This window comes from Anas platyrhynchos, chromosome 5 (genome assembly GCF_047663525.1).
Source record: "Anas platyrhynchos isolate ZD024472 breed Pekin duck chromosome 5, IASCAAS_PekinDuck_T2T, whole genome shotgun sequence".
Classification (NCBI taxonomy): Eukaryota; Metazoa; Chordata; class Aves; order Anseriformes; family Anatidae; genus Anas; species Anas platyrhynchos.
In genome coordinates this window covers 27,309,278-27,323,904 of record NC_092591.1, presented here as the reverse complement: position 1 = coordinate 27,323,904, position 14,627 = coordinate 27,309,278, and the positions used below count along the sequence as shown (strand labels likewise).

At 37.6% G+C, this 14,627-nt stretch overlaps 1 protein-coding gene across 1 annotated transcript in view; it reads right to left on the bottom strand.

The window, feature by feature from the left end:
• Window positions 1-5,018: 5,018 nt before the first annotated feature.
• MUC5AC (mucin 5AC, oligomeric mucus/gel-forming) overlaps window positions 5,019-14,627 on the bottom strand; it is a 51,132-nt gene continuing 41,523 nt past the window's right edge. Inside the window, exons 37-50 of the mRNA XM_072038384.1 lie at window positions 14,327-14,525; window positions 13,233-13,411; window positions 12,895-12,964; window positions 12,492-12,592; window positions 12,100-12,131; window positions 11,151-11,328; window positions 10,368-10,472; window positions 10,155-10,189; window positions 9,653-9,775; window positions 9,450-9,548; window positions 8,579-8,707; window positions 7,772-7,820; window positions 7,044-7,158; window positions 5,019-6,423 (exon numbers count right to left, since the gene is read on the bottom strand). Coding sequence (XP_071894485.1) covers window positions 6,219-6,423; window positions 7,044-7,158; window positions 7,772-7,820; window positions 8,579-8,707; window positions 9,450-9,548; window positions 9,653-9,775; window positions 10,155-10,189; window positions 10,368-10,472; window positions 11,151-11,328; window positions 12,100-12,131; window positions 12,492-12,592; window positions 12,895-12,964; window positions 13,233-13,411; window positions 14,327-14,525 — 1,619 coding nt within the window. The 3' untranslated portion in view covers window positions 5,019-6,218. The remainder of the gene's footprint in view (window positions 6,424-7,043; window positions 7,159-7,771; window positions 7,821-8,578; window positions 8,708-9,449; window positions 9,549-9,652; window positions 9,776-10,154; window positions 10,190-10,367; window positions 10,473-11,150; window positions 11,329-12,099; window positions 12,132-12,491; window positions 12,593-12,894; window positions 12,965-13,232; window positions 13,412-14,326; window positions 14,526-14,627) is intronic.

Sequence of the window (14,627 nt, the reverse complement as noted above, 5' to 3'; positions counted from 1 at the left end):
CTGTGGTAGCTATAGTCTATTTATTTCTAATCCTTGTGTCTTGCTCAAATGCATTTCCTCAACGGGGTAAGTGACTGTACTTACTAATATATTTGGGATGTTCAGTCATTTTTCATTTGGAACGGATGGACTGTAAAAAAGTCTCTGTAGTTTCCTGAAAGTTTCAGAGATTAGTCATAGTGCATATTTGTATTTTACTGTGAGGTAAATTAACATCCTGCTAATATATCCATTGTAGTGCAATGCTGACAGATTTTTCTGTCTGTTGTAGTGCAGGACAGTTTTGATGGTGTTCTGGTTTATGATTGTTGATTTGTATGAATTTCTGTTTCAGGAGTGCAAAAATGTCTTCTTTGATACTGATACAGAACAGTTTTTGAGCTTTGTGACGTTTGCTGGAGTTCAGCAGACTTCAGCTATTTTTTTTACTCTATCCCTGCAGTGTACTCTGAGCCTGGAGAGCTGAAAAGAGGCAGGTTAGAGTAGTTCATGTAGCCTTTTAATCAGCTGAAGTCTTCCTTGCATTAGGTAAGTCCCTGACTGATGATTTAAATCAATTTTATAGTGTAGTTTTATCTCAGTAAAAGTTACCAGAATTTTATTATAAACAGAGATTAGGTTCAGATTTTGCATAAATAAGTCCATACATTTAACATAAAAAGGCAATCTATACGATAAGTACTCCCATGAGGTGCACTGTTTAATTATGTTCACCCTGCTACCTGGCTTTTTTTTTTTTTTTGTGGATCTTCAAAGCAACCACAGAGTATAAGTTTCCCCTCTTTTCCAGGATGTGATTCAACAGTTACTATGCAGATTTTACAAGGGCGTGACTGAGGCTTTAGTCTCCCACTGCTGTGGAAGACCTTCCTGGTCACTTCTTCCACGTGTGGAAAGGCACATGTGAACATATGCTGTCTGATGGCTGACTGAAAAGCTTATACTTTTTAGTGGCACTCCTCCTTTTCCCTTTAGCCCACTGTGCCTTTCACAAAGATGGAGGCATAGATGCATTCTTTAGAAAAGAGTTTAAGAACAGATCTAATAAATGAATGGTAAACTAGTATGGTAAGAGGTTATTCTTTGTTTATGTAAAAAGCCAGATTTTCTGAAATCTCTGCTAAATGGTTGTATTCTGCTGTGAAGCTTGCTCAGAGATGCATTTTCTCCAGGACCTCTAGTTTCTTAGGTTGGAACAAAATTACGGGCTTTTCTTTTATTTCTGGTTACCAATTGCTCTGAATTAACAGACTGTGTGTACGAAGCCTCTGGTGCCTACCACACAGCTAAGCATTTCAGACTGAAGATAAAAGATAAATGGCAGGTAGGATTGTTGATTTTGTCCTCTAAATCATTTCCTGGTCTTCATATACACAAATATATAAAAAAATAAGTATAGTATCTATCATAATGTAGTATACATTTACAGTAACAAAGTTTTTTTTTTTTTCTTTTATAAAAGCCTAGAGTATATTAGAGAACTGAGAGTGGTTTATGTTGAAAAACTGCTTCTGATGTAATCTCAGCTGAGATTGAAAGACTGTTTGTTGAAATATTAGTCATTAAAATCCTGTCTAGGATTATTGAAGGATGGATTATATTGAGCCCAGAGCTTCACTGCTAAAGGGAAAGGTTTTTTACGTGTCTTGGTTAAATCAAGTGTAAAGTGGCAACTTCTCTATTATGAATGCTAAGTAACACAGCACCTTGCCACAAGGTATGTGGTTCAGTATTTTTTGTTATCTTCAGTCAACACAAATTCTGTGCAATTATAATGCTCATTTCCTGTAAAATAACAGATATATGAACAATGGACCTGGATTTTTGTTAGAATTAATTCATAAAGCACAAAAGCATTAATAACAGGGCAAGGGATAAAATTGCATCAGGTATAATAATTCTCCAGAACACAGAGCAATGACCAACTAATGCAAATAAGAAGGTTAGTTCTGCTATGGCAAGAGATCATTCCATGATGGTGTTTATTATACCTTTTTGGCAGATTCTGTATCATCTACTGTCATATTTTGTATGCCACTTCTCGTATTATGCCTGTGCTGCAATTGGCAGGCATATGATTCAGGAATGTGACACAAATGTGACACAGAGCAATACAATAAAGCTCAGCTTTGGCCCACCCCACCCCTAAAAGTTATCTAAAGTGGAACAAGAGGTGTTAACTGGCTTATTGCTGAGGCAGGGATCTGCAGAGTCCACATCTAATGTTCTTCAGAGCTTAAGCCAGGTTCCAAATACGCTATGGAATCAGTCTCTTCTCAAATGTCTCATATGTCCTCCCCTCTAGACCTGCCACCATCTTTGTGGCCCTCCTTTGGGCACTCTAATAGTTTTATCTTCTTCTGATACTGTGGCGCCCAAACCTGCACACAGTGCTCGAGGTGAGGCCGCCAATCCCTTCCCTCGATCGGCAAGCAGTACTGTGCCTGATGCTCCCTGCTCAGGGTTAGGTTTTGCTATTATCAAGTGTGGTTGCCATTCTCAAGTTTGTTTTTTTTTTGTATCAACCCTGCTCTTGGATTGTGCAATAAACAATCCTAACTCTATAGGACTAAGCTGTTTCCAGAATGTAATATGTCTTAAAAGCTGGCTGTCATGTTCTTTTACAGTCAAATAAATTACTTGAAATGGGACTCCCAGGTGGTAAATATGAGTAGACTCAGAGTTTCATATATAACTCATTGTTACAAAGTGCAGTTGAAAAGTGACTCAGCGATTAGTTATTTATACTACTGAGTTTTAAAATGGTGTGTAGAAAAGGGGGGAAAAAAGCTGGTCATGCAATAGTTAGGCCATGTAAGAAAAGTCCTGAGTAGGAGGAAATTATGAATCCCCAGGGAAGGACCTCTGATGGCCAGTATTGAACTTAGACCCAAAGCCTTTGAATGTTTATTATACAGATAGAACAAATTCTGTCCAAAGTGAATGGTTTCTCTGCTGTGATTTGTGTTTCAAAGATGACCAGATAAGGGAAAAAAAAGAAAATAAGTGACATAAGTCTTGGGACATTGTTTAGAATGGATGCCTGTAGATTCAAGAGATAATTACGACCAAAATTTATCTTGATGACTGGAAACCAAAGCAATATGTGGCACACTTCAAAGGGCTTTGAAAGAAATCCTATTGAAAGAACACCTTTTCATTTAGGCTTTGTAAACTGTGAGCCTAGAGCCACCTAGTGTTAAGGTGATACACATTAAGTATCTGCAGTAATAAAGTTCAGTGTGAACTGCACAGCATTATGACTTGTGTCAGTAAAGGGCTACCAAGCCAACCGCTTTCTTCCACATAATTGTTTATTGACTTTAATATTTATGTATGGTTTACAAAATTAGTAATTAATTTATGAGAGTTGTAACTGATCACATCCATCCTAGTTTTTAGGAGGGATTCACTGATTTACTTTGGAGCTATTACCTCACATGTCAGCAATATTTCAGAGCGAAGACAGCTTCTATGTAAAGGAAAATTTAGGAAGCCTGTAATGCTGGGAAGCAGAAAAGGCTGAAGACAGAGAGGGAAAAAAAGGTTTTGTGAAAAGCCAAAAACCAGACAGTGAAGTAACAATTTGTCAGCAGGAAACTGGGAAGAATTGGGGCAGATTGTTGCCAGGAGGGAGTAAGTTACTGGTGATCCTCACAGACAACCAAGTGCTCACCTCTGAATGGTGAACTATATGAGTAGTTCCTGTTCTGTAACGAAAAACAGGTGAGGATAGCAGCCTAAGCAGGGCATCTGCAGAAATCCTATATTGTTACCCAATTAATCCTGTGGATACAACTAAGAAAGAAATGTTACCGAGTTGTCCAAACTGTAAGTTAGGACAAAGTTCATCCCCCTTAATTTTTACTGTTCCCTCTACTGGGCCTAGAGGAGTCATTTTTAAGTTGTGTAAAAATTGTCATTATACAATGATCAGTCAGGTCTGTGGTAGCTGGTTCAAAGTATAGCTGCATGGTAACTTGCCAGAACGTGTAAGCTTGCTGCAGTGCAATTTCAGGCTTGTTTGAGATTTACGTTGGTTTCAGTGGGCACTAAAATATGAGATTGACTAGTTTAGAGGACTTTAGGTAGTTTCAGTCAGTAAGATAAAGAACTTACAGAGTTATAAAATATGTGCAGACCCAAAACATGGTTGCTTACTGAAAGCTCAATAGTTCAAATTCAGCCAGAAGAATTGTATGGTCCTGTACATGGGGAGGAATAACTCCAGGCACCAGCACATGCTGGGGGCCAACCAGCTGGAAAGCAGCTCAGCCAAAAAGGACCTGAGGGTCCTGGTAGACACCAAGTTGAACATGAGCCAGCGGTATGTCCTTGCCGCTAAGAAGGCTGATGGTATTCTTGGTTGGGTTAGGAAGAATATAACTAGCAGGTTGAGGGAGGTGATCCTTCCCCTCTGCCTAGCACTGGTGAGGCTACACCTGGAATACTGAGTCCAGTTCTGGGTCCCCCAGTACAACACAGACATCAACATACTGAAAAGAATCCAGTACAAGGCCACTAAGATGGCAAAGGGCCTGGAACTCCTCTCCCATGAGGAGAGGCTGAGAGAGCCAGGCCTGCTCAGCCTGGGGAAGAGGTGGCTCAGGGGGATCTCATCGTTGTCTATCAGTACCTGAGGAAATGGAGCCAGGCTCCTGTCAGTGGTGCCCAATGCTGGGACCAGAGGCAATAGGCAAAAACTGGAACACAAGGGTTTTCATCTGAGCATAGGAAGCACTTCTGTGCTCTGCTGGTGCCTGAGCACTGGTAAAGGTTGCCCAAAGAGGTTGTAGGTCTTAAGCTGCTTGGACATGGTCATGGGCAATCTTCTCTAGGTGTTCCTACTAGAGTAGGGAGGTTGGACCAGATGACCTCCAGAGGTCCCTTCCTACCTCAACTACTCTGTGATTCTGTGGACCTATTGAAGTATGGATGTAGTAGGGTGGGAAGCAAATATCTTTTAGGGCCAGCAACACTCATGTCAGTGATTCAGAGAAAAGACGGAGGCCACATGCTTTAAAATGCTTAAAATTTATTAATCATCATTCCTTTTTTCATGAAGAACAAAAATAAAACAATATTCCAAAAACAAAATGGAAGAAGAAAATACACCACACCCAGATAACATGACTAATACTAAGAAATGGGGTAACATTAATTCTGAAATAAATGGCCCAATAAATCAATTTTCCAAAAACAAAATAAATAGCAATGGTACAACTTTTTAAAAGCTTCCTAGGAAAGAATTTACATATATTATTATTATTATTATTATTATTATTATCGTTTACAAAAATCCTTCATATGCCCCTGTTGGCAATATATATATATATATATATATACTTCTTCTGTAAACAGTTAACCACAAACAAAAAAAAATTCCAAATTTTCATACAGTTAATATGCTGATGGTGTTATGTAAACAAAGAGTAGAATGCAGCAGCTTCTCATGACAGCCTTTCTGTCTTTCAGTCTTTCTTCCTTTCTTTCTGTCTGTCTTTCTTTCTTTCTCACAAACATAGATAGGGAAAATGCCCTATAAGTTGTTTATAATATTGAATTTTACAGTTTTGAGAAGGTATGGCTTTTTGCAAACTAAATTTTCTGTAATGCAAAAAAAGAAAAAGAAAGAAAAAGAGAGGTACAGTTTTCTTCCTTTTTTTTTTTTTTTATCTGTCTCAGTAAACTGGAATGAAGATGTTACAAAATAAGTCAGTCTACATCAATGGAAATCTTAGATATTGTCAAGCGGTTGCAGAATGCAATGACCAGCAAAACTTTTTTCCTATGCAGTAAAGTTTATTTTATGCCTACAAAGTTTATGTTAATTATGTCACCATAGGAAAGCATCAAGCCAGAAGAGAGTGTTGACTTTGTGTAAATGTAAGCTCTCAGTTTTACGGTGTAGTGCTTTCCAGAAGACATACACTTTAGCAACAAATGTCAAAATTATCTTATACTGTACCTCTCAAGATGTAAAAGAAAAGAAATGAAAACCAGTATGAGATACAATGGTGATGAAAACTGAAATAATTTAGACAGATATATTGAGCTTTTATGCAGAAAATATTACCTGTTTGTCCAAAATTTTAGCTGCTTTTGTTACTTTTTTTTTTTTTTCCCCCAAAGGTTTGTTTTAGTCTATGTTCAACTCTTGTTTGGCTTCTCTTTAGTTCTAATTTTAGACATTCCCTTTTCCTTGAGAGGTCTTTGCCTCATATATTGCCTGTTTGCTGTTGTTGGTTGACAGTGTCTTGGGGAATGCACTCAGCACCCACGCAGCTGCATTGGTCCACGTAGGTGTATGAGTGATCAAGGTGGGTTCCATCACTGCATCTCAGAGTCACCTTTCTTATGCTAGTCTGGACTTCCTGACAACATGAACATTTATGTTCCATCATGTTTGCCTCTTGAGAATATCTGATTTGAAAACCAACAGAAGAGAAAGATTCAGAAATTATGTGAGACATATCGATGCCCCTCTCACCCATTACTAAGTATAACCAATTGTTGTGTGTTTGCATGTGAGGATATGGCTTGATATTACTATTCTTAGAGGATTTTGGTGACATAGAAGTTGTTCCTCATTGTAAAAATGGATGAATCTAGCTCTTTATCCTAATCTAATGGAAAGTGTGTCAGAGGGTTGGAACTAGATGATCTTTAAATGTGCCTTCCAACCCAAACAGTTCTATGATTCTATGATTCATTAAGACACAGAAAAAGTGAATGAAATAATCCAGATCATATATCAAGCCAGTCTAAAATGACAGACTAGTATGAAACAAATAACCTTACTTTTACATGGGCAAGATCAAAATCCAGGTCTGTTCACTATCACATTGAACAGACTGTTAAGACCTGGTGAGTCTTGAGGTAATAAAGCTCATATAGCATCGTGTCTGTTAAAAATGCTAGTTAGCACAATGGGATGGCTGGGTGGGTTTTGGACATACTAGAAAATAACTAGAAGTTTGCTTTATGTCACTATTGTAGCAAATAGAAGACAGGAGACTACAGTTGTCTGTTACACCACTTACCTTGAGTAAGCATCACAGCTGCCTTCACAGTATGTCATCTCAACAGGTGCAGGAGATACACATCCACGGTGCTTGATGACAGTAGTGGTGTTGTGCTTCTTACAACCTGTTTTCGCTACAAACCAAGAGAAAATATTTAAAAATATATGTCCATGTAGATAGATATCTGTATATGACAGGCAAAACTTAGTACAAAACTGAGATGGATGGAGCTGAAATAGAAAACTAGGTCACAATGCATTTCTCTTTTAATTGCTTATATCTAAATGATGGCTTTTTTTTTGCCTTTTTTTTTTTCCCTTCCTTGTTTTAGGAACAAATAGAAAACTACTTTTCCCTTATGCAGCCTTGGTACAGAATGTAGAAATCAAGAACAGTGCCGTGGCAACTGCTCAATGCACACCCACCTCCTGGGACCATCTTCACTTTCTTCCTTAAAGAGAATATATCTGTGGAAATTGGAGAATAGACAGAGTCCTCGCCATCTCATTAAGAGGCTCATATTTAACAGTAAGGGATAGGAAAGTTCTCCATATCCATGTTTTCAAATGCCCTAAAGTGTGTGCTGGAAACATTCTGTGCCTTACTATCTTTCTCACCCCGGTGCAAGACAGTTGTCCCACACCTGGTCTGTTCACCTCTTCTGTCTTTGTATATACTGTCTAAGTCGGACTAATACACCTAATAAGGCACATATGATGCTTTTACTCAAAATTATCATTACTTACCTGTTGAGCACTCTCTACAGCATCCATCATCCGATAGCTTGATGGTATTCTTGAGTGAGAAAACAGAGAAAGGTAACTTACATTTCATATCTGCATACTAATGCAGAGACTTCCCCTGCTTCTTAGGTTTCTCTAGTGCCAGAAAGTTCTTTGTATTGACATGAAATCTAATTTCAAGCAGGGCTCAATATTAAAGGCACATAACTACTACTACAACTGAATATTGAGTTGTTTGCAAGCAGACATTGGGGAGACTGTAATTACTTTGCTATCACCTGAATTCAGTAGTAAAATTTCAAAATAAAGCTTGTAGCACATGTAGGATATTTTGAAGGACCGAAGTCTGTGCAGATGAAGGATTATGTCAGACAGAGTAACACAGTTAATGAAATACTGAATCCCCAGATGTCTGGGGTTGGTTCTGATCTACCCTGACCTGTATTAAATTGACTAATGTGAACTGAAATAGCTTGTTTTCTTTTGCCTTTGCTATCAATGGCTGAATTAAAAAAATTTAGGAAAAAAAATCCCATTATTTTCTGTTAAGATTCTTGCTCCTAGTCACCTGGCACTTTTAGGAATCCAAAGCATTACACTGTGATCCTTTTGCTTCAGTGAGGATATATGGACCTTTTGAATATCAATTTGCTCTTTGGAAGTGAAATTTGATGGGAACAAGATTCACAGAGGATAAAATTGTGATGCTTCTTCTAGGTATTTTCATTGGACATCATGATCCTGCTATCACTGGTGTTAACCACTGCAATCTTTTCAAACAAACATGAGAATAGGTAGAAGAGTGCTTACTGGCTCACAGTCATCAGGGTTAAAGTAGGGACAGGTTTTCTTTACGACGACTGTAATGAACTGTCCGTTGTGTTTTTCACATGTGTAGGCTGTACAGTTATTACCAGGCTGATGCCAGTATTCTCCAATCTGAAAGTAATTAAATTAGATATAGGTGAATAAAGCTCTTCTTGCATAAAAATGAAACGACCCGCCCCTCCCAAACAACCAGTGTTCTGTCATTGCAGTGTATTGCAATGTGATTATTCTGAATAATGTCCTTGAATTGCAGCTGGTGGTTACTTGTTATATTATCATACTGCCGTAAGTCTTCTTCATTAACCAAGTAAAAATCCATATTTTTATCTGGATATGGTAATGTTTTTTTTGTATACATGGGAAAAGTATGTGGACTCATCTGGAAAGACTAATTTGTATTGTGAGAATTTATGGCATGACATGCAGATACATGGCAGAATTTCTGCTGTTTTCATTGACTTACTGTGTCCCAAAGCTCTTAGCTACCTCGAGACTTGCTGTTTGGAGCAGAAACTTCCTCCACAGACAGAAAAACAAAATTATGCTTTGAGCAAAATCTGTGTTGCCTTTTCAGAGCTGAAGGCAAATAAGGTAACACATTGCTTTCACATATATATATTTGTAATATATTTTTTTTGATTTTGAGTTCTGAAAGCCGGTGTTCAGTGTTACAGTTGCTTCCAGAAGCCTCAGCCTCATGGCTCAAGATGCTGTTCAAGCCACGTGAGACAGTTCATCCCATTTGAATAAGCATTAGTCTAACATGAGAAAAGACATGGGAAGTGAATGTAATAGAGACAAGAATGAAAAGGCTAATAGTTCACCAAAAGTGAACTGAAACAGGGTTAGTTACCTTAAGCACATGTGTAGTGTTGTCTTCTGTGATCACTATACAGGCCACTGCCTTGCATGTGCCACAGCACTTTCCAGGTTCCACTGCATACTTATATCCCTGGTTTAAAAGAAAGAGAGAGGAAATGCCATTGAGCCAGGACTGTGTTTGCAGCTACTTGAACTGAGGGAGGTAGGAATTACTGACTGCAAAATAGTACTCACCATTGGGCAGTAGGTGTCACAGATAACAGGCTGGCACTTGACAGCAACTTGCTGAAGGCTTGAGTAAGAGGATTCAGAGCAGGTGCAGGTTTCACAGGGGCCTGATGGTATCACAGCTCCAGGCTGGGGAAAAGTCAGAAGAGAAATCATTATTAATGAAAGAAAGCTGCTGTATGTACATCACAGACCAAAGCTGATCTGTGCATGTGGGCTAAACTATCCTTAAATATATTTGTTTTAATTTACAATTTTGTTTGTTTAATTTAAGCAGAGTTTCTGTTGTAATATCTATGCTTCTCATTTTCAAAGTAAATTCTACTAATGTATAAAGTAGAGCAGAAAATGTTCTTGCTTGTAGGAAGGGTGTTGATATGCTGGCCTCAATTAATAATGTTTTATCTCAGGCCTTTCTGCCAAATGTGGTCTATGATAGTGATCTCAGAAATGTTGCATTGTGAACCTATGTAAAGTTGTATTTTATTGAGTTACTCTTTGTACTTACTGCATAGTAGGTTTCATTGACTACACAGCCATGTCCTGGAAAGAAGGAAGAAAGAGCGTCATAGAGGTACAAAATTTAAGAAGCAGAAGTATATGAAGAAACTCCTGCTTTGTTGGCCCAATATAATAACGCTGATAACTTGCATCTTTCTCTTTTAAGTTTTTTGTATTCATAGCTCTTAGTAACACATTGAAAAAAGTGCATGGTACTTACTGCATTCAAAGGTAGGACAGCATTTTCCAGGCTGTGTTACTGTGATTATTTCCTGTCCCTCTAAGCACTGGTGTGTGGCCTCAGGGCAGAGGCTGGTATTACAGTCTGTATAATGTAAAAAAGATAGAAAGTAGTGAACTCACAATTTTCATACAAAAGCAAGTTTAGCAAGTTTGTTTTTTATGAACTTCAGAAGTTTTTCAGTGAGGCAGATATAATGTTGTAGATAAAAAAAATTACACAAACTAGTTTAATGCCTATTTCAGTATATTTGCCCAGCTATTTTTAAAGTGAACGGGCTTTTCTATAACCTTTACAAAACAAAGCATTCACTGAGGAGAATAGAGCGGTGATTGCTGGAAAGACATTTCTAAAGAGAAATCTGTACTGACTGGAAAATCTGATGGCTCTCCAGAGGCTCTTGAACAATTTTTAAAAATTCAAGAGATCTTTTAAGGTAAGATAAACAGTTTATGCTGGTCTTTGAAAAAGAAGAGGTTTTGAATAGCTTTTGGATATTGTTTCAGGTGGTAGAAGCATTAAAGGTTTTCTTTTTTCCTTCCAAAAGTCAAATTGCAGATTTACAGTTACTTTCCTGTGTCTGTCTAGGTAAAATCTATTCATCTTTATTTTTGTTCTCTTCCAGTTTCTAGTAAACACATTGCAAGAAAACCTTAAGAAAGCATAATGAGATTAATGCAAAGTATATGAAAAATTACTGCTGTAGTTCCCTGAAATGAATATAGTATATTTCCCATTATAAAGAACTGAAACAGTACTTACAGCACTCAGTCCTGGTACAGCATGGATCTTCTGGTATCTGTACCTGAACAGGAACGTATCCTGGTTCATAACAAGTTTTTTGCTGAGGCATAGAGCATACATGTTTTGTACACTGCACTCTGAGAGTGTGTCTGTCACAGACACATTCCTGGCAATTTGTTGTCCATTTTTCTCCTGGCTGTATGAAAAAAAATACATATGTAAGTTCAAAACAAAATCAACTTATTTGTTTCTAGTTGTCTTAGTCATGGATATAATGATACCTAATAACATCATCTTTTTCATGGTTCTAGTATTTTGATAAGAAACCCTCAAACTGAATCTAATTAAGAGAAGATTTTGGAGGCCACTAGGGTTCTCAGCATGTTCTCATGTTCATACAGCTTACAATTTCTATTTACTAGTAGTGTTAGTCCGAGGGATACAGGGATCTAAACTAGAAGGAATTGAACTCTGCATGTGTTTTTGAATAAGAAACTATCATATGAGATACTCATTTACACATTAGATTACAGAGATAAATTTCTGTAATTTGTATGCAGTTGAGGAGCTAAGAATGCAGACCGTCAGCATTATCAGCAACAGGTAAAGTTTGTTACCCATCTGCAACTTTGTCTCTAGTTACTTTAATAGACCAAATTTGAGGAAATAAAAGAAGCAGATGGCGAAAGTTCCACTAACAACATCTGTCTGTTTTCTCTTTTTTGTGAGATGATGGTTATTGAAAGACTATTCCATTATTTGCTGTTGAATTTCTTAGGAAGTAATGTGGTTTCTGCTTTCACACTCAGAGTTGTTTTTTTTTTTTTAAGATTGAAGGGGAACAAATGTTTGAAAAAAAAATGAAAGCCTCTCCAAACTTAAACATAACTTTGTTCCTGTGAAACCTGAAAAGTCCTCTTGCTTCACCTCTCTGTACTTAATAAATCAAGTTGATTGTGATACTCACCTCTCTGTATACTCCATTTGGTTCCCTACAAGCTGGAAAAAAAAATAGGAATGGAGATTTATACTACTGAAAACTGACAAAATGAATAAGTTTATGCAGTTCCAAATAGAAACATTATGAAGATAAATAAAACAAGAAAATGAATATGCAGGCTAGTTCTTATGCGATATAAAGGACAGAATTCTTCCATCTTGCCAAGTCTTGTGTAAGTAAAGAAGATGGAGAAAAGGTGGTATTGTTTATTATTCTGTTTTTAGATGGGAGTTTAGAGGAGCTTATATAAATGGAATTGCCCATGGACTGACCATGTAAAAGATGGCAGTAGAACTCAGGCCTCATAACCACTAATCCAGACCTCTATTTATTCCCCAAACTAGTTACAGAGTACTTACAACATTCAGAAACACAGATGCTGCTGTGTTCACTCAGGAGTGTTGTTCCTTCAGGACAGAAGCATCCTTCAGTTACTCCATAGCCAGGATGGTCCACAGAGCTAGGGTGGGAGGAATGTATACATTTGAATACCATGTTTTTTTTTTACTAAAGCTGGAGAGAGAAAGAGGCATGTACAGAAGGTTGCCATGCCAGATAAAAAGGAGACAAAAGGATTTATGTTTTCAAAAGTGTAACAGCAAGTGCATTTTCATAGAGCTGACTGATACATATAAATCTCGAATGAAGTATGCAAATTCATGAGATGTAATTATGAAATAGTTCAACTTAGTAAGGGAAATAGGTAGGTAACAATAGAAAAAAGACAAAGAGAAGCAGTTGGTTTTTTTGATATTTCCATACCTTTGCTCACAGGTAGCAGGATTAATGGACCCACATGGCTTGTATTCCATGTTTGCTGGACAATTGTATGCTATATGGGAAAAAAGGACAAAAGATTAAAAATTGAAAGGGGATCTAATGGTAGATAGTAGGTAAAAAATTGATAGTAGATCATCTTGCAGCCAAAGTGATTCTGGCATTGCTGCCTTTTGTCAATTATGAATTTTTGTAGGTAAAATATGATAGTCAATTGTAAGATGCACGATGTGCTTACTGAATAAAACACTTTTTATTCAGTAAGCCACAGTAACCACATATTACTGGTTTACACACAGATTTTTGAGTTCTGCAATACTTACGGCAGGTGTTGTTTGTCTTTCCTCTCCAGTCAATGCAGACACCTCTAGAAGCACACTCCGTAGCATACATCTCCAGACTGGAACACTGCATGGATTCTACAGTTATGCGACACCCATCAAAAACGCATCCTTTGAAAAATGGTTCTGGGGGTATCACATCATGGCATTCTGCAAAAACTCTGCAGAGAGAAAAGAAAGCAAAAGCCTTTAATGCTAACAAGTCATTATATACAAACAGTTAAGTGTAAAAATGGCCTCTGATGTGGGAGATAGACTCAGGAAGGGAAAGTCTAGGAAGCTGGAATCTCTACTTTTTTGTAAAGAGGCTAATAGTTATTGTGTGTATGTAAGTGTACATAACTTCATCAGCCTGACATCAGAAATTTCATGAAGAAGGCAAATGCATCAGATAGGTGATAAAAGGATGCTAAAAGTATCCAAGAGATAGAAAAATTGCACATAGAATAGCTTATAACTTATTAGACACTACGGTGAGTGTGCAGACAATGGCCTTTATAAATGACACCGTTGAAAAAACACTTTTGCCAGAGCTCACAGAAGCATAGGAAATACTGCAGGAAACAGACCTTTGTTCATGTTGGATCTCTATATTGCACCTAGCATATACAAAGAATGAAAGACACTTTGGCTGAGATGTTTCTACCTGCTTTGTTACCCTTGTTGGTATCCAAGTTCTTTACCTTTTCAACTAATGGCTCACTTCAATTTTAAAGTTCAGTGCTTACTTTAATAGTGAGACTAAGAGTGAGTAAACATACTCTGGAAAGCAGAGGGAGAAATGCTTATGATAGCAACCAAGGAATTAAGAACTTCAGTGCTGGCTGTCTCCCTCATTTTCTGATTTTACCTCGCCTTACTCAGCTATCTTTGGGTGTATGTCCTTAAAGGAGAGGAGTTTTTTTTTCAGAGGCCCTTTACTATATATTTCCTGACATTAGGCTGAGGTTTTCAGCTATAATTACATGGTAGGGTTACATTTCTTACACATTTCATAGGATACTGAGACATTTCTGTCTGGAAAGAGCAAATTCATTCTTTTTTTTTTTTCCTTTTTTTTTTTTTTTTTTTCTTACTTGCTCAGGATAATCTTGCAGAGTTCAGGAACTTTACACTGAGGCCTTGGTGGAGGTGTGGTTACGTGTGATGGTGGTGGTACTCCATGGCACGATGTGTTGTTACCAACAAGCCAGTGATGAGCCATTTGGGGACAGGAAGAAATGATCTTACCACTTGGCAAGCGGCATTCATCTGCTTTGTTATTTGTACATGTTCCTGGAAGATATCAGAGACAAGCTATATAAGCCTCATTCTCCACATCTGCAATATATGGTGATGATGAACTACATTACCACACATTATTGTGTTGATGTCAAG